An 18,770-nucleotide genomic window follows, 5' to 3' on the forward strand; every position below is an offset into this window, starting at 1 on the left:
ATTAAAGGGGAGGTTGGGGGAATTAAAGGGGAATACCGGGGGGAATTAAAGGGGAGGTTGGGGGGTTAAAGGGGAATACTCAGAGAATGAAATGGGAGGTTAGGGAATTAAAGGGGAGTAGGGAGGATTTCCAGGGCATTCGGTGGGAGTTTGTGGGGATTGAAGCGGAGGGTGGCAGCAGTTCAAGGGGCATGCGGGGGGTGTCACAGAGGAGGGAAGGATGCTGAGGGGATTAAGGGGGTCGAGGGTGTGATGGCCACTAACACAGGGTTGTTAGAAGACATCTGGGGGTCTGGGCAGGTTATCGGTCTCTGTACATGTGGGACGGGGGCATGAGGTGGTCTATGGGGTGTTTATAACCCTCCCACCCACGACCATATGGATCCTCCAGAGCAGAGACAGCACCATGATCCCACACACAAGGGGAGGCAAAGGGAAGGGATCAGGGGATGGGGGCACCTGTGCCTCCTGATCCAGCTCCACATAACACCAGGCATCCCCTCCCGACAGCGGGAGGATCTCGGGGCCAGGACACCTGGGTTCTCTCCTGGCTCTGGGAGGGGAGTAGGGTCTAGTGGTTAGAACGGGGAGGGGTCTGGGAGCCAGGACATCTGGGTTTGATCCCAGGCTCTGCTGTGTCATTTCCCCTCTGGTGCTGCACAGTCATAGCTCCCAGCTATACGGTGTCACAGAGGTTGCCACATTCCCTTCGCGTGGTCACAGACTCACCGTGGGGGCTTCTCAGAAACCCTCCTGCCGCGGTCGCTGTGATCAGGGCTCATGATTGGTCTGCCCAGCCCCATCCTGTTCACAGTTGGGCCACTGTGAGAAAGATCAAAGGACCACGTTCCCACCCGCCACCCAGATCAGTCGCTATCACACACAGCCCCCAGCACAAAGACATGGGCAGGGAACTGAGCGAGGATGAGGCCAGATGAGTAAGAGCCCCAGATGTGCCCAGCTGTGAGCCCTCACCCGGAACAACCCTGGATTCTGCTGCACACATCCCTCCACCAGGGTCTTCTCTGTCCATCATCCATCCAGTTGTGCAGGGACCCAGCTGCTGGGCTGACACACAGCCTGTCCTTCCCCTCAGCCTGTGTGGTCGGCTGTGGTTGAACAGAGTCTGAACCTGCCATTCAGATGAGCACGTATATGTGACCTGCAGGTTTCCTGCTGGGTCTATAAATCACCAAGGGCTGAGGCAGATGCGCTGTCCCCTTCCCCGGATGGCTCTGATAATGCAGCTTCTGCTCCTGCTCCCCACGGCTTTTTTCCTGCCCCCCGGGGCTCTGGCTGGTGAGTACGGAGGGAATCAGGACCCTCCATTCAGTGCTGTTGTGTTCAGTGCTGTTGTGGCTGTTTGCACATCCTGGGTCCTCCCCAGAGTCAGACACTTCTTCCTTGGGCGTTGTGCTCACCCTAGGACCCAGCTGGGATGCTATGGGTTGAAGAAGGCTGGGGCAAAGTTGGTGCCATTGATAAAGTTGCATAGCCACAGGGGGAGATGCAGGGCCCGTGTCCACATGGACACGTGTCCACATGTTGTTTGTGAGTCAAGCTAACCTGCCCAGAGGCTGACATTAATCATATCCTGGTGTGGGGATATCTCCACCAGGATGGATCACTGGTGGAAAGGAAGCCCGGTCCCACTCCAAACCTTACATGGCCTTCCTCAACATCAGCACGAAGCATGGGCACAAAAGGTGTGGAGGATTCCTGATTCAAAAGGACTTTGTGCTGACAGCTGCGCACTGTGACCTCGGGTAAGTGCCTGCTTCTTGACTCTCAGTTTCAAAGTTGTTGCCTCCTGGGGAATCCCCAAAGAGGGGTCAGCTGTGGCTTACTGCCCATGGGGGTAGGTGGGAATGTTTACATTGCCTGGGTGTCCACTAAAGTGGAATTAAATGCTGATATTTAATTTGTCACCAGTAGGGTTCAGAGTTAACGGCCTGGCCAAGATGAACAGAGGCAGGGCTATCATTCCAGGCAGTCTCTGTGGGCGTAAATCAAGCTCATGGGCTAGCGTTTTAAAGTCACCTAGGGGAACTGAAAAACCCATTCCCATTACACCAAACCAGAAGGGTCCAAATCCCCAAATCTCAGTCACAGAGTTCTTTGTCCTCCCAGTCCTAGAGAGGACCAGGAAGTGTTAATAAAGTGGGGGACTTAAGGATATCTTTGCAGCTGCTGGGGCTAGATGGTTAAGTCTTTTTATAAATGGCACAGTTTGCTTGATCCTGCTGTTTCCTGATTTGCAGAACACCGATTGAATGAATTTTGCTTTTCGAAGAGATGAGATGAGATTTTCAAAGGTGCCTAATGGACGTGCATGGCCAATTCCCATTAAAATTAAATGTGGGGGTCTAAAAGCCCTTGACAGCTTTGCAAATCTCAGCCGATGTGAGGTTAATTATAATATCTAGCTCTTCTCATCTGGAGATCTCAAAGCACTTGACAAAAGGGGTTGGAATCATTATCCTGGGGATATATAAAAAAGGGGAATTTCAAGTAGGAGTAGAGGAGTTATTCTACCCCGGATTTGGCCCCGGTGCGACCGCTGCTGGGATCCTGTGTCCAGTTCTGGCACCCCACAATTCAGGAAAGATGTTGACAATTGGGAAAGAGGTCAGAAAAGAGCCACAAGAATGGTTAAAGGATTGGAAAACCTGCCTTAGAGTGAGAGACTCAAGGAGCTCAATCTGTTTATCTTAACCAAGAGAAGGAGATCGGACTAGATGATCACAGTGGTGCCTTGTGGCCTTGGAATGTACAAATCCCCATTCTACAGATGGGGAAACTGAGGCACAAAGAGGGGCAGTGATTTGTCCAAGGTCATCCAGCAAGCCTGTGAATAGAACCCAGGTCTCCTGAGTCCCCCTCCTGCACTCTACCCAATAGACCACACTGCCATAGGGTAACTCCTCATGCATGACTTGACAATAATAGCTCCACCCTCATTCAGCTCCATGGAGACATTAATTCTGAACCCTACTGACAACAATTCCTCTCTCTGTACATAACTGTTTCACTGCAGCTGCTTTCAGTGGCTTTGAAAATCTCTGCCTCTGGTTCCTATTTTAACACCCCAGAAGGTTGGGGCAGCATGGATGAGTTTTGGGTGGGGGAGGCCAGTGGGATCTAGGACCGCCCAAGCCTACCCCATTCCCAGCCATGACTCTCTGCATTCCCAGAAAAATCATGGTGTATCTGGGAGCTCATGATGTGACCAAGCGGGAGCGGAGCCAGCAACGCCTGGCTGTCCGACGGAAAATTCCCCACCCGAAATACAACAACAAGACACAGGAGAACGACCTCATGTTACTCAAGGTACCAATGACTGATTTTCTCCTGTTACATCCCTGTTAGTCTGTCTGTCTCCTCCTGGTGGCTCTTGGCTTATAGAGTCAGCTCTTTGAGGCATGGACTGTCGCTTCAATCTGTGTTTGCGCAGTGCTTGGCACAATGTGGTCATGGGTCGTGACTGGGGTTAGCCGTGTCAGTCTGTACCCACAAAAACAACAGGGAGTCCGGTGACACCTTAAAGACTAACAGATTTATTTGGGCATAAGCGTTCTTGGGTAAAAAACCCACTTCTTGCGTCTGAAAGCTCATGCCCAAATAAATCTGTTAGTCTTTAAGGTGCCACTGGACTCCCTGTTCTAATAAATAATGTACAGCACCTTGCACAGTGGGGTTATGGGTCATAACTGGGGCCCTATGTGCTACCATAATACACCTAATAAAGCATAATAATAATGACCCCATATTCAGAGTATTCAAATCTTGACTCAACATGACTTCTTTTGTTTGTTTTTTGGTCAAAAATGGGGGGTTTGCCCCAAACTGGAACCTTCCTGAAGAAACGTAGCTTTTGCCTAACCGTGCCTGTAAAAAAATATAGCAAAATGAGAAAATTGCTGAAGAAATGTGGGGTTTTTTTCTGTTGTTTTTTTTAAATGATGTTTTGAAACAGTGGAGGAATTTTCCACTTTTCACCAGTTTTTATTCCCCTGACTCCAATACTCAGTTAGAGATAAAAGATGAAAAAGTGCGAGGGAGTGACAGAGAAATTTGTTTTCTCTTCCTTATTTATTTTTCCCCACTGGCAAAAAATTAGGAAGAATTAAAAAATAATAGACATGTTTTCTTTCCTCCTCTATGCTAGGCAAATGTGGGAAACGTGGGGTCTCCCCCGCAACACATTCCCACACTTGGTTCCTTTTTTTTGTTTCTTGTTTTGCTTTTCACTGCAAGAAAAAAGGTCAAAGCGACTGAAAGTGGGGAAAGAATCTCTGAACTTCAAAATGGGGTTTTTTAACTGAAAATTTTCATTTTGCATCTGATTTTTTAAAAAAATATGAAAAATTCTGAATGGTATGAAAAATTGTTTTTCCCCCTGTAAATTGATCATTCTCCTCTCCAGACATATACTGGGCAGGGATCTCGTCCCCTCCTGCAGAAGGGAGCGGCGTCTTTCTCACATACACACAGTCCCAAAACCAAAATCCTTCAAAAAATGTGGTTTCAGAAGTTATTTGTATTATGGTGGCATTTCAATCAAATTCAGGGCCCCATTGTGCCGGGCGCTGCACAGACCCCGACCGAGATCAGGGCCCCCACTGTGCCGGGCGCTGCACAGATACAGTGAACCACAGCTCTGCCTCAAAGAGCTCACACTATAAATAGATAAATGGTTGGCGGGGAAACTGAGGCACAGAGTGAGGCTGTGATTTGCCCAAGAGCATTGGAAGAGCCAGAAGCAGACCTCAGGTCTCCTGAGTCCCAGCCCAGTGCTTTATCCGCTAGGCCTTGCTGCCACCCTTTCCCTTGCCCGCTCTCCTTGCAGCTGAAGAGCAAAGCGAAGCTGACGGCGGCCGTGCAGCTCGTCCCCCTGCCCGAGGATGGTGAAGAGGTGATGCCAAGAGACATCTGCAACGTAGCGGGCTGGGGGAATACCCGGGCCAGGGGGGTTTCCCTGCCAAGCACGCTGCAGGAGGTCAACTTGATGGTGCTGGAGGCAAACAGGTGTATGCGCTACTCCCATTTCATCCCCAACTCCATGCTCTGCGTGGGCGACCCCAAGGAATTCAATAAATCGTCCTTTAAGGTAAATATCCCACCTGCCCTGCCCGCATCCTCCCAGTTTGGCCCAGCACGGGGCGACGCTGAGACCGTGAGCTGTACCAAGGGGCATGCACCCATGGGAAGGGCAGCTGAAACCAGCTTCAACACCTGGCGTTTATTTCACAGGGCGACTCCGGGGGCCCCCTGGTCTGTGACGGGACGGCCCAGGGCATCGTCTCTTTTGGCAAAGTTGATGGGTCCCCCCCCAGGGTGTTCACCAGGGTCTCAGCGTACATCCCCTGGATCAAGAAAACAATGAGAAAGCTGCAGGATTAACCTTAGGCAAGCACCTTCTTTGCTCTCTGCCTCAGTTTCCCAGCTATAAAAGGAGCATTACAATCCTCACTTAGCTGTATGGATTTATCTCCTTGGAGGTGTGTCTCGAGCCCAGCCACTATGGTGATGGGCTCATGGTAAAGCCAATCAATAAATAGTGTCTTCTTGGTGTTTCCTGGTGCACATTATTTTAAAACCGTAAACAGGCCCTGTCAGACATTGTAGGTTTTAGCTTTAGAAACGAATCGCGAGGTCCCAGGATACTAGAGAGACAAGGTGGATGAGACAGGCTGGTCCAATAAAAGATCCCACCTCACCCGCCTTGCCTCTCTGTGATTCTGTAAAGTATTTTCTAGAAAGTCTGCCGATCTGTGTTTGAAAGTATCAACACCTGGAGGTTTGTTCTGGTGGTTAAAGATTTTTTCATTTCATTTTTTTGGTGATTGCCTCAAACGTTTGCAAAACCCTTCCCTCCCCACTTGGAAGTGTACTCTTTGGTCAAAAAGATGGGAAATTTCTGATCCGTTCTACAAACTGCTCGACTTGACCGAAAATCAAGGGGAAAAAATGTCATGGAAGTTTTATTCCTTTCTTTTTGGGGGCATGGGGGGAGTTACAATTTAAACTCCTACAAAGAATTTCATCCAGATCTGAAAAACTCCCACTGAATCTTCTTTGATGACATTTTCTCAATACTCCTATCAGGGTTCCTTCCCCTCTCTGAACTCTAGGGTACAGATGTGTGGACGCACATGAAAGACCCCCTAAGCTTATTCTTACCAGCTTAGGTTCAAAACTTCGCCAAGGTACGACCTTTGCCTTGTCCTTGAACAGTATGCTGCCACCACCAAGCATTTTAAACAAAGAACAGGGAAAGAGACCACTTGGAAACGTTTTCCCACAAAATATCCCCCCAAGCCCTACACACCTCCTTTCCAGGGGAGGCTTGAGAATAATATCCTAACCAATTGGTTACAAAATCATCAAAGACCCAAATCCCTGGATCTTGGAACAGTGGAAAAATCAGTCAGGTTCTTAAAAAAAGGGTTTTATAAAAAAAAAAGAAAGGTAAAAATTATCCCTGTAAAATCAGGAGGGAAAATACTTTACAGGGTATTCAGATTCAAAACACAGAGGATCCCCCTCTGGGCAAAACCTTAAAGTTACAGAAAACAGGAATAAACCTCCCTCTTAACACAGGGAAAATTCACATAAAACAAAAGAGAAACTGATCCGCCTTGCCTGGCTTACCTCTACTGGTTGCAGTATTGGAGACTTGGATTAGGATGGGTTGGAGAAGATGGATTTAATAATGCTCTATAAAATCATGACTGGTGTGGAGAAAGTAAATAAGGAAGTGTTATTTAATCCTTCTCATAACACAAGAACTAGGGGTCACCAAATGAAATTAGTAGGCAGCATGTTTAAAACAAACAAAAGGAAGTATTTCTTCACACAACGCACAGTCAACCTGTGGAACTCTTTGCCAGAGGATGTTGTGAAGTCCAAGACTATAACAGGGTTCAGAAAAGAACTAGATAAATTCATGGAGGATAGGTCCATCAATAGCTATTAGCCAGGATGGGCAGGGATGATGGCCCTAGTCTCTGCTTGCCAGAAGCTGGGAATGGGTGACAGGGGATGGATCACTTGATGATTCCCTGTTCTGTTCATTCCCTCTGGGGCACCTGGCCTTGGCCACTGTCGGAAGATGGACTTTTGGTCTGACCCAATCTGGCCGTTCTCATGTTCTTAATGAATTATATAAGGTTTATGTACTAGGAAAAAGAAATAACAGAGTTATTTCCAGGTTAAAGCAGGCAAACATAAACACCCCAATGAGTTACCATCTAAATCCGCAGAGTGCCAGAGCTGTAGTGGTCTGTCACTCTCTCAGGGCAACCCCTGGGGAGCTCTGGTGCCAGTTTGGGGTCTGTAGCCCACTCAGATGTCAAACAGCCCAAAAGACAGAAAATTGCCTTGAGGCTTCCTTTTATTTACGTCATTCAGCTTCCAAGCCCACAGCACTTCCTTGCACATCACATTTCCCAGCGGCCAGAGGGCTATTAACTAATTTTTTGTATTGTAATGGTCTGGGACGGCCCATCTCATTTTGATGGTCTGTCTGGATGGATGCCGGAAGGGGGGGCAGAGGATTTCCATGCCTGGGTTCCCAAGTTCAGAGCAAACACTTTCAATGTTATAAAGCAAAACGTTCATGTTTCCTTATAGCCTGGAACACAGACATTGCACGTGAGATTGATGAAGGCAGCAAGGTACAAGCATTTCATAGACTGTAAACACTGAATATGTTCTTGTAAGACTCCTCCCTCTTTTGAGTGAAATTAACACACAGGTGAACCGTCTGGTCTCCAGCTACGAGTTTGTTAGTTCTTAGTTAATGCCAGCTGCCTGGGCCTGCCAGCATCACACCGTGTAGTCCATCACCAGCTAACCAGGGAGATCTGCCAGCTATCTCCTGTGTGAACGAGCTATCCCCCAACCATGAGATTTCCTGGATGGTCACTCCAAGCCCATGAGCCATAGGTGTCAGGATAGAAACACTATCCCTGAATTAGTACCTGTACGCACGACTCACAGCGAGCATGAAGCTTGACAAGCTACCAGCTTTCAGTAGAGTCCTGACACACTACCCTTCAGGGCTAAACACCAGGGAATAGGTGTGTGAGGTGTAGTGAGTTTGTCAGGTCTGAGACAGGACTGGCTTGTGAAGGACAATGAACACGTCGTTGGTTGACACCAATGGGAGGGGGACTGGCTGGATCAAGGGATGGGAAATTGGATGTGGGGCCTTTCCCCTTTTGGAGGTGCCGGCTCTGATCCAGCCCCACAGTTGGGGACTGGCTGGCTTAGTGGGGTGGGGAACTGGACATGGGGCCTTTTAAACCTGCGACATGGTTTCTAATCTGCAGTGATTACTGCCTCTATCTTAGGGCTCTGGGAGGGGAGTGGGGTCTAGTGGTTACAGCAAGGGGAGCTGGGAGCCAGGACTCCTAGGTTCTATCCCTGGTTCTGGGAGGGGAGTGGGGTCTGGGAGGGGAGTGGGTTAGAGCAGAGGGGGCTGGGAGCCAGGACTCCTGGGTTCTATCCCTATCTGTGCTGTGTCATTTCCCCTCTGGTGCTGCACAGTCATAGCTCCCAGCTGTACATCATCACACAGGCTGCCACATCCCATTCACTTGGTCAAAGTCTCACCAGGGGGCTTCTCAGGAACCCTCCTGCCGCAGTCGCTGTGATCGGAGCTCACGGCTGCTCTGCCCAGCCCCACCCTGTTCTCGGCTGGGCCACCCTGAGAAAGATCAAAGGGCCACGTTCCTACCCACCACTGAGATCTGTCTCTGTCACCCACTGACTGCACCACAGAGACATGGGCAGGGAACTGAGCAATGATGGGCCCAGGTGAGTAAGAGCCAACAGATGTGCACGGCTGTGAGCTGGCAACCAGAAAACCCCTGGATCCTTCTAGACGTATGTCCACCGGGGTCCTCTCCATTCAGTGGTCCATCATCCATTGAGCTGTGGAGAGACCCAGACAGGCAGCATCCATCCAGCTATGCAGGCTTCCTGGCTGACACAGGGCGTGTACTTCCCCTCACCCCACGTGGTTGGCTGTGGTTAGAAACTGAGATGCCTGAGCCCTACATTTAGATGAGTGTGTGGGTGACCCTCAGGTTTTCTGCCCCCAAGATCTCCCCCCTGCTGAGTCTATAAAGCCCCCAGGCCTGAGGCAGATGCACTGTCCCTGCACTAAGAAAAGGAGTACTTGTGGCACCTTAGAGACTAACCAATTTATTTGAGCATAAGCTTTTGTGAGCTACAGCTCACTTCATCGGATGCAACCTGAAACCTGTCCCTGCACTGACTCCAAATATGAAGGTACAGATCTTGCTCCTGCTTCCCATGGCCTTTCTCCTGCCCCCCGGGGCTTGGGCTGGTGAGTACGGCTGGGATCAGGGGCCCCTGGGATTTTGGGGTGAAATGGGGGGTCTCAGGGATTGGGTTCAGTGGGTGCTATCTAGGGGCCTGTGACAATCTATACCCATATGTTCACCTCTTTTACAACAGGACTATGATAAATTTTATACAAAGCATGCCTTGTGAGGTATCGTCTAAAATTCATACTTTGCTGATCATTACTGTCCTGGTAAAATATGTGTGGCAGCTAAAGTTATAATATTCTACTGTATGGTTTTACTAAGATATGTTCCAAGTCTGGGGAGCAGCCACAGACCAGTTCGCCAGAGACAAAAGACTAGCAAATGCCTCAGCCAGGTGTCAATGTAATCAATTGGACTATCACCTGATTAAGTGGCCATTCTTGAGCAGGAAAGAGGACATGGGCGAAAAAATTACATTGTGACAAAGAAACAGCTTGGGGTTCCTGTTCACACACTTTCTGTATCATGAACCTCAGCTGGTGATGGTTCTTGTAGAGGAGAAACAGCTATAAGAAGGGTGAGGAGATGCCCAAAACGATCTCTCCCTGTCTCTTTACCCACGGCATTGACAACACTGGAAGTGCAAAGGGAGCAGCATTAGACTGGGGGATGGAACCTGACTGAAGGAAATTTAGCCAGTAAGATTGTCAGTGCCCTTTTGGGGCTTGCCTGGCCTAATTTGGGGTGACCTTGGCCCTGAATGCCATTAACTCAAGGCAGTGCAATTACTGACCCACTCCCTGTGCATTTGGCACTGATTCTCCACCCAGCGAGGACAGATCTTTCGATTTACCTCCCAGTCCCATGGGGTGTCCAGTCTAGGGGAGAGCTGAGGGGCAGAGTCCCAGGCACAGGGATCCCCCAGGGAGAGCATCATAGGGGGTGGGTTGAGGCTGTGGGGATTCCTCTTCAGGATGGGAAGCTCAGTCCCAGCCCGGCCCAAGGAGACGATGGGGTTCTTTGTATGAACCTGGTCTCCCCTCCACAGGTGAGATCATTGGGGGACAGGAAGCCCAGCCCCACTCCAGGCCCTACATGGCCAATCTGGAAATACGACGCGGAGACAAGAGCTATCGCTGCGGAGGGTTCCTGGTGAAGACAAACTTCGTGCTGACGGCCGCTCACTGCAAGGGAGAGTAAGCAACTCTCTGCTGGGGATGTCGGGGCAGGTCGGGCGCTAGCAGGTGATGGGGGAGCTGGGAGCTCTGCACCATAGTAGGTTGCAGGGAAGGAGCAGTTAGTAGGACAGGCTGGCACAGCAGAGCCCAGGGGTCTGATCTGCTCAGGAGGCGTCAGTGTGTTTCTCGGGGCCTCGGCAAACCATGGTCCAGCTCCAGTGCTGGGTAAATCAATGGGGCTATGGCCATTGACACCAACTGGGGTCTGGCCCATTGCCCAGATCAGGGCAGGGAGGGGCTCACAGCCCCAGGACAGCTCTGCAGGGCTCTGAGCTAGGGGGAGCTGGGCATAGACCCCTGTGTGGATCATGCTGGATGGGAGCTGAGACCCAGGGGCGGGGAGAACAATAAGGAGTGAAGCAGCTCAAGGGAACAGCACAAGGGACTGGTGGAGGCAGAGGCTGGGACCCCAATGCCACTGGGCAAGTGTTTATGCTGCAACCAGTGCCCACTAGAAGGGAAACGCCCCTTGCTCCAGTCCCCCTGCACACACGCGCCTCCAAACCGGCCAATCCCCAGCAACGGAGCCGGATCAGAGCTGGCAATGTGTACAGTGGTGTGTACATTTTTGCTGGCAGAAGCTGAGCCCAGGACCTCAGCCTGACAGCCCCAGGCTGCCCCGTCCCCTCCATGTCACTGTTCATGAGTCAGCCCTCATGTGCCCGTCTGCCCCTGACATACGCTCCTGCCCTTAACGCCCCATGGATTGCTCCTGGGTTTTACAGCGAGATCACTGCCACACTGGGAGCCCATAACATTAGACAACGGGAACGGAGCCAACAGAAAATACCTGTGAGGCGCCAGATCCTGCACCCACGATACAACAGAGACACCATTAGCAATGACATCATGCTGCTGCAGGTACGGCCCCCATCCCATCACCCCACCCCAGTGACCTCACACTGCTGCCGGTACCGTCCCCATCCCATCACCCCGCCCCAGTGACCTCACACTGCTGCCGGTACGGCCCCCATCCCATCACCCCGCCCCAGTGACCTCACACTGCTGCAGGTACGGCCCCATCCCATCACCCCACCCCAGTGACCTCACACTGCTGCAGGTACCGTCCCCATCCCATCACCCCGCCCCAGTGACCTCACACTGCTGCAGGTACGGCCCCCATCCCATCACCCCGCCCCAGTGACCTCACACTGCTGCAGGTACGGCCCCCATCCCATCACCCCACCCCAGTGACCTCACACTGCTGCAGGTACCGTCCCCATCCCATCACCCCGCCCCAGTGACCTCACACTGCTGCCGGTACCGTCCCCATCCCATCACCCCGCCCCCAGTGACCTCACACTGCTGCCGGTACCGTCCCCATCCCATCACCCCGCCCCAGTGACCTCACACTGCTGCCGGTACCGTCCCCATCCCATCACCCCGCCCCAGTGACCTCACACTGCTGCCGATACTGGCCCCATCCCATCACCCCGCCCCAGTGACCTCACACTGCTGCCGGTACCGTCCCCATCCCATCACCCCACCCCAGTGACCTCACACTGCTGCAGGTACTGGCCCCATCCCATCACCCCACCCCAATGACCTCACACTGCTGCCGATACCGTCCCCATCCCATCACCCCACCCCAGTGACCTCACACTGCTGCCGGTACCGTCCCCATCCCATCACCCCACCCCAGTGACCTCACACTGCTGCCGATACCGTCCCCATCCCATCACCCCGCCCCAGTGACCTCACACTGCTGCAGGTACGGCCCCCATCCCATCACCCCGCCCCAGTGACCTCACACTGCTGCTGGTACGGCCCCCATCCCATCACCCCGCCCCAGTGACCTCACACTGCTGCCGGTACCGTCCCCATCCCATCACCCCACCCCAGTGACCTCACACTGCTGCAGGTACCGTCCCCATCCCATCACCCCACCCCAGTGACCTCACACTGCTGCCGGTACGGCCCCCATCCCATCACCCCGCCCCAGTGACCTCACACTGCTGCAGGTACGGCCCCCATCCCATCACCCCGCCCCAGTGACCTCACACTGCTGCAGGTACCGTCCCCATCCCATCACCCCGCCCCAGTGACCTCACACTGCTGCAGGTACGGCCCCCATCCCATCACCCCGCCCCAGTGACCTCACACTGCTGCAGGTACGGCCCCCATCCCATCACCCCGCCCCAGTGTCCTCACACTGCTGCCGGTACCGTCCCCATCCCATCACCCCGCCCCCAGTGACCTCACACTGCTGCCGGTACCGTCCCCATCCCATCACCCCGCCCCCAGTGACCTCACACTGCTGCAGGTACCGTCCCCATCCCATCACCCCGCCCCCAGTGACCTCACACTGCTGCCGGTACCGTCCCCATCCCATCACCCCGCCCCCAGTGACCTCACACTGCTGCCGGTACCGTCCCCATCCCATCACCCCGCCCCAGTGACCTCACACTGCTGCCGATACTGGCCCCATCCCATCACCCCGCCCCCAGTGACCTCACACTGCTGCAGGTACGGCCCCCATCCCATCACCCCGCCCCCAGTGACCTCACACTGCTGCAGGTACGGCCCCCATCCCATCACCCCGCCCCAGTGACCTCACACTGCTGCCGATACTGGCCCCATCCCATCACCCCGCCCCAGTGACCTCACACTGCTGCAGGTACCGTCCCCATCCCATCACCCCGCCCCAGTGACCTCACACTGCTGCCGATACTGGCCCCCATCCCATCACCCCGCCCCAGTGACCTCACACTGCTGCCGATACTGGCCCCATCCCATCACCCCACCCCAGTGACCTCACACTGCTGCCGGTACCGTCCCCATCCCATCACCCCGCCCCAGTGACCTCACACTGCTGCAGGTACGGCCCCCATCCCATCACCCCGCCCCAGTGACCTCACACTGCTGCAGGTACGGCCCCCATCCCATCACCCCGCCCCCAGTGACCTCACACTGCTGCCGGTACCGTCCCCATCCCATCACCCCACCCCAGTGACCTCACACTGCTGCAGGTACGGCCCCCATCCCATCACCCCGCCCCAGTGACCTCACACTGCTGCCGATACCGTCCCCATCCCATCACCCCACCCCAGTGACCTCACACTGCTGCAGGTACCGTCCCCATCCCATCACCCCACCCCAGTGACCTCACACTGCTGCCGATACCGGCCCCATCCCATCACCCCACCCCAGTGACCTCACACTGCTGCCGATACTGGCCCCATCCCATCACCCCACCCCAGTGACCTCACACTGCTGCAGGTACCGTCCCCATCCCATCACCCCACCCCAGTGACCTCACACTGCTGCCGATACCGGCCCCATCCCATCACCCCACCCCAGTGACCTCACACTGCTGCCGATACTGGCCCCCATCCCATCACCCCACCCCAGTGACCTCACACTGCTGCCGGTACCGTCCCCATCCCATCACCCCGCCCCCAGTGACCTCACACTGCTGCCGATACTGGCCCCATCCCATCACCCCACCCCAGTGACCTCACACTGCTGCAGGTACCATCCCCATCCCATCACCCCGCCCCAGTGACCTCACACTGCTGCCGATACTGGCCCCATCCAACGTTCTCACTAATTATTACCATCCATGTGCAGAATAAATATTGTTATGTGCACCAATATGGAGGGAATGTGTGGTGGGCGTGGGGCCGAGGGGTTCGGAGTGTGGGAGGGGGCTCAGGGCTGGGGCAGTGGGTTGAGGCTTGGGGGATGAGGGCTCTGAGGTGGGGCCAGGGATGAGGGGTTTGGGGTGCAGGCTGCCCCAGGGCTGCAGCGGAGAGAGAGGACTCCCCCCAGCCCTCTCTCCCTGAAGAAGCACCTGGGCTGGGGGAGAGCATCTCTCCCAGCTGCAGCAGCTCCAGGGCTGCGGGAGTCCTCTCTCCCTGTGGCAGCCCTGGGGCAGCCTGCACCCCAAACCTCTCATCCCTGGCCCCACCTCAGAGCCCTCACCCCCCAAGTGGGCAGGGCGGAGAGGCGTCTCTCCCTGCCGCACCGCAGCCCTGGTGCTGGGGGAATTGCTGCGGCCCCGCATGCCCCAAGCTCCCCCATCACCACCCCCACCTCACCCCACACCCGTGAGTGCAATGTACACACCTGTGTGGCCCTTGGTGGCCTCCTGCATGGCCGTGCAGGCGTGCAACTTACAGGGAACATAGTCCCCCTCCCATCACCCCGCCCCCAGTGACCACACACTGCTGCAGGTAGCTTCCCCCTCTCATCCCCCTGCCCCCAAGGACCTCCTACTGCTGCAGGTTCCACGCCCATCCCATCCCCCTGCCCCTTGAGTCTTGAGTTTCTGAGTTGTCTCCATCTGACACACACACACAGACACTCTGACTGCACTTCATGGGCTGTTTCATTCCCCTCCCCTCTTTGCCCCAACAGCTGCAACACAAGGCGCGTCTGACTGAAGAGGTGGGACTGATTGATTTGACTTCTGCTCATCGCAGAGTGAGGCCGGGGACCATGTGCAGCGTGGCTGGCTGGGGGAGGACTAGCCTGACTGATACACCCAACACCCTTCAGGAAGTGAACCTGTTGGTGATAAGCGATGAGACCTGTTACAAGCGGTACCGTTACTATTACCCCTCCAGCATGCTGTGCGCAGGGGACCCTGATGACCAGAAGTCAATTTATCTGGTAAGTGGCTGATTGGCTTGGGCTGCTGCTGCTGGTTGTCCTTCCTCAGCCGCATTGTGGGGTCAGCCAGGGCTCACAGGGGCCTGGCAAGTGCAGTGGGAACTCAGCCCTATTGATTGTCTAGCCCTAAATGACTAGACCCTTGTAACATGCCTATCCTACTGCAGAGCCTTCCACCCAGGTCGTACACTGACACCTTCACCTCCTTATTGTCACGCATTGGCCAGGGGTATCCCTCGGCCCCTCCCTGCCTGATTCACACGCCATGGGAATGTGGAAAGAATGACACAGGGTGGCAGGGTCCAAATAATGACATTCATTAACAACACACAACCCATGAGACCTGGCTCCCAGCCCACGGCTGCTCTGCTCGGGTTCCGGTAATGTAGGAGACATAGGACAGTGTGAGCCCCACTGGAGGGCTCCCACGCTGTTGACAGGAACATCACCCAATTCCTGAGCACTACAGTCAGTGACAGCCCCAAGCTGGCTCTTTCAATCTTTCAAATCCTAGACGAGCCCCTCCTCGGAGTCATGGCATGGCAGAGTTGAGGCCAGACCAGACCAGATCATCCAGTCTGAAAATCTGCAGATCGCAGGCCACCAACCCTGCCCAGCATCCGCACACTAAAACCAACAGCCAAAATGTGACCAAGGCATCACGGCCCACGGGCAGGGCTTAACTTGTAATCATAGAGGTGTCAGGACTTAAGCAATTAGGTGCCAGGACTCAAGCAATTTTTTACATTCGTACCTGATGCAGAAGGCCCAGAGGCGCCAGGGATATGGACGGTCAAGTCTGGCGATGCTGGGGCTCAGCCCGGGCACAAATTAAGCACTGCCCACTGGAGACAAACCTGTGGTGGCGACAGGCAGAGAACAGGAGGGACTGAGGGGCCACCAATGCCCGAGGCCCCACAGTGGCAGGAAATGGATTAGGAGAGATGTGCCCAGATTGTTGCAATGGGTGACCCATGCCCCAGAGGAAGGTGAACCCCCCTGCGCCCTGCAAGGTCCCCAGCACTCTGACCTGGGGGAAAGATTCCTTCCCAGCCCAGAACGCGTTGATCACTCAGACCCTGGCCGTGTGAGCAAGCTCCTGAAAGGGAGAACCCTCTCTATCACCTCCCGTGTCCCATCCTCAGCCCCGGCCACTTCGGAGGCTTCAGATCAATCCCCACCACCTACTCCCCGTTTACACAACACATCTTGAGTGACACATCTGGGATTGATCCAGGGACATCCAGAGCGAAAGGCATGAGCTGCCCCAGCTAGCACTGCAGAGCTGTTGGGTCCCACCAGCTGGCGTCGGCTATGATGATAAAGTCTCCATCACTGGCAATTTTAACATCAAGCCTGGATGGTTTTTTAAATGATCTGCTCTAGTTTAACCAGGAATTAATTCAGGACCATCCAATGGCCTGTGTCATGCCAGCCTAGTGTGGGTCACAGCTGAGAGTGCCAAATTCAGGACAGTCTGGTACAAAAACCAGGGCAGACACAACCCAAAACTGATGGCTTATTCTATAATTCAATTTCACCAGGCCAGTAACAAAAGTGAGCTTCTCTCTCACCACACTGATTAACAAGAAGCCAAAACACGTGTCCAGCCCTTGGCTTACCACCCAGGCAACTGGTCTTTATGCTGAGAGGTTACAGAAAACCAGATTCATCATATATAGGGATCTTCTAATCCCAGAGGATCAGCCACTTCACCAGGTCAAGCTATAGTTCCGCTCCTACCTCAAAATCATGCTTGTAGCCAAACCTTTAGTAACTAAAAACTAAAGGTTTTATTATAGAAATAAAAGAGACAAGACTGTTATTAAATGGTTAAAAGAATCATATACATTACAAGTGATTTTCAGAGTCTGTAGATCAGGTTCATAGTAGTGATGATAAATTGGCTAGCTTGCAAAAAGTTTCTGTGGGTCACCCAGACAGGTTGTGGGGTCATTCAGTCCATTGTTCAAATCTTCCTTGTTAGAAATCACAGTCCAGAGAAGTGAAGCAGGGATGAAGACAAAGAAGTGATGTCACCATCTCCACTTTTATACTTTCAGCCCAAGTGCATGGAAAGTTACTGGCAAAAGATGGAGTCTTATATCACGAGTCCTTATCCCATGTCCTTCCATGCCTTGCTGGGTCACTGGGCCTCCATTACCCATATGCTCTTTCAGGAGTCCTCTGAAGAGGTCCCTTGATATCCTTAATGGGCCATCAACACATGGCTGGCTAGTCCTGACGTAAATCTGCCTGGTGGGGGTCACCCAAGAGCAAAACATATTTGAGATAGACCTAGCCAATATTCATAACTTCAGATACAACGATGATACATGGATTTAAACAGGATAATCACACTTAACAGATTATAACCTTTAGAAGGATACTTTACAAGACATGCTTTGTACAAGATTGATTGCAATTTTGTAACCATAGTGACTGAATTATTGTAACTAATCATCTTTATTTTTATACAGCATCACACAGGAGGTCAGACTAGATAATCACAATGGTGCTTCTGGTCTTAGATTCTATGAATCCCCCATCTTGGGCTTCTCAGTGCTAATTCATTTCTTTTTTGAAGATGCTCCGGCTTTAATGGCCCAAACAGTGATGTCCTGGAGTCCTGATCAGTGCTTTAAAACTCATCTCCCTGTTTATTCTGGGGCAGGGCGATTCTGGAGGCCCGCTCGTGTGCCGTGGACGGGCTGAGGGCATCGTCTCCAAGTGCATCAGGAACAGCATCGCGCCTCCTGCTGTGTACACACGGATTTCCCACTTCATGCCCTGGATCACTGACACCATGAGAGGAATCTAGCAACACAGAGCCCCTGGCCAGCCACAGCCTTCTGCTACCCAACCTGCTCCTGCAAACATGTGATCAGACTTCCCTCTTAGTCTGGGCCGAGCTATTCATTGATTTATGATCAACACAGTCCTTGTGGCCAGATCAGAGACGGCGCCCTGTAATGGGGAAAGGCCCCGGGTCCCATTCCCCACCCCTCTGAGCCAGCCAGTCCCCCACCCTGGGGCCAGACTGGAGCTTCCACCCCCAGGGAGACCACATACCACGTTCCGTTCTGCTTGGACCCTGGATAGTCTCTGTAAAGCGCTGAGGAAAATGTGCAACGTTCCCTGCCCTGTGGGCCACAGGTACACCTTGTGATACACTAAATGGCTTTTTGCAGCAGCTGCTGTTGGTGTCTGGACTCCTGAGTGTTTCACTGACCGTGAGAGGTGGGCTGCCTCTGAGTGCGGGTTTGGGAGTGGGGGCTGTGGGCTGTGAAACTACAGTTAAAGGGGACGCGTGGGGAGAAGGGCCCCAATTCAGCCAGGCACTGAGCACATTCCGACATTGCAGCCCATGTGAGTAGCCCCTTTGCATCCAATCAGAATATACAAGTGCTTAAAGTCAGACACCTGATTATGCACCTTGCTAAATCAGAAGACAAATAGGAGAGAGAGAGAGAGGTTGGATAGATAGATAGATAGGGGGGTGTATGGGGATGGATAGATAGATAGATAGATAGACGCGGTGTGTGGGGATGGATAGATAGATAGACGCGGTGTATGGGGATGGATAGATAGATAGACGCGGTGTGTGGGGATGGAT

The 18,770-nt window shown here is 53.2% G+C and overlaps 2 protein-coding genes across 3 annotated transcripts; both read left to right on the plus strand.

Annotated features, from left to right (window-relative positions):
• Positions 1 to 248: 248 nt before the first annotated feature.
• Positions 249 to 5,735, plus strand: LOC140897067 (mast cell protease 1A). 2 transcript variants are annotated; one of them, XM_073309343.1, is made up of 5 exons: positions 249 to 1,299; positions 1,619 to 1,766; positions 3,195 to 3,330; positions 4,850 to 5,110; positions 5,254 to 5,732. In XM_073309343.1, exons 1-5 carry the CDS (start codon positions 1,209 to 1,211, stop codon positions 5,401 to 5,403), a joined length of 786 nt encoding a protein of 261 aa, XP_073165444.1. In that variant the 5' UTR covers positions 249 to 1,208; the 3' UTR covers positions 5,404 to 5,732. The 2 variants fall into 2 exon arrangements, with proteins under 2 accessions (XP_073165444.1, XP_073165442.1); XM_073309341.1 differs by having other exon boundaries at positions 4,850 to 5,735.
• Positions 5,736 to 8,881: 3,146 nt separating this feature from the next.
• On the plus strand, positions 8,882 to 18,309 carry LOC140896635 (mast cell protease 1A). Its single transcript, XM_073308558.2, has 5 exons — positions 8,882 to 9,358; positions 10,351 to 10,498; positions 11,266 to 11,401; positions 14,900 to 15,154; positions 17,829 to 18,309. Exons 1-5 carry the CDS (start codon positions 9,295 to 9,297, stop codon positions 17,973 to 17,975), a joined length of 750 nt encoding a protein of 249 aa, XP_073164659.1. The 5' UTR covers positions 8,882 to 9,294; the 3' UTR covers positions 17,976 to 18,309.
• Positions 18,310 to 18,770: the final 461 nt, after the last annotated feature.

This window comes from Lepidochelys kempii, chromosome 13 (assembly GCF_965140285.1).
Source record: "Lepidochelys kempii isolate rLepKem1 chromosome 13, rLepKem1.hap1, whole genome shotgun sequence".
NCBI lineage: Eukaryota > Metazoa > Chordata > Testudines > Cheloniidae > Lepidochelys > Lepidochelys kempii.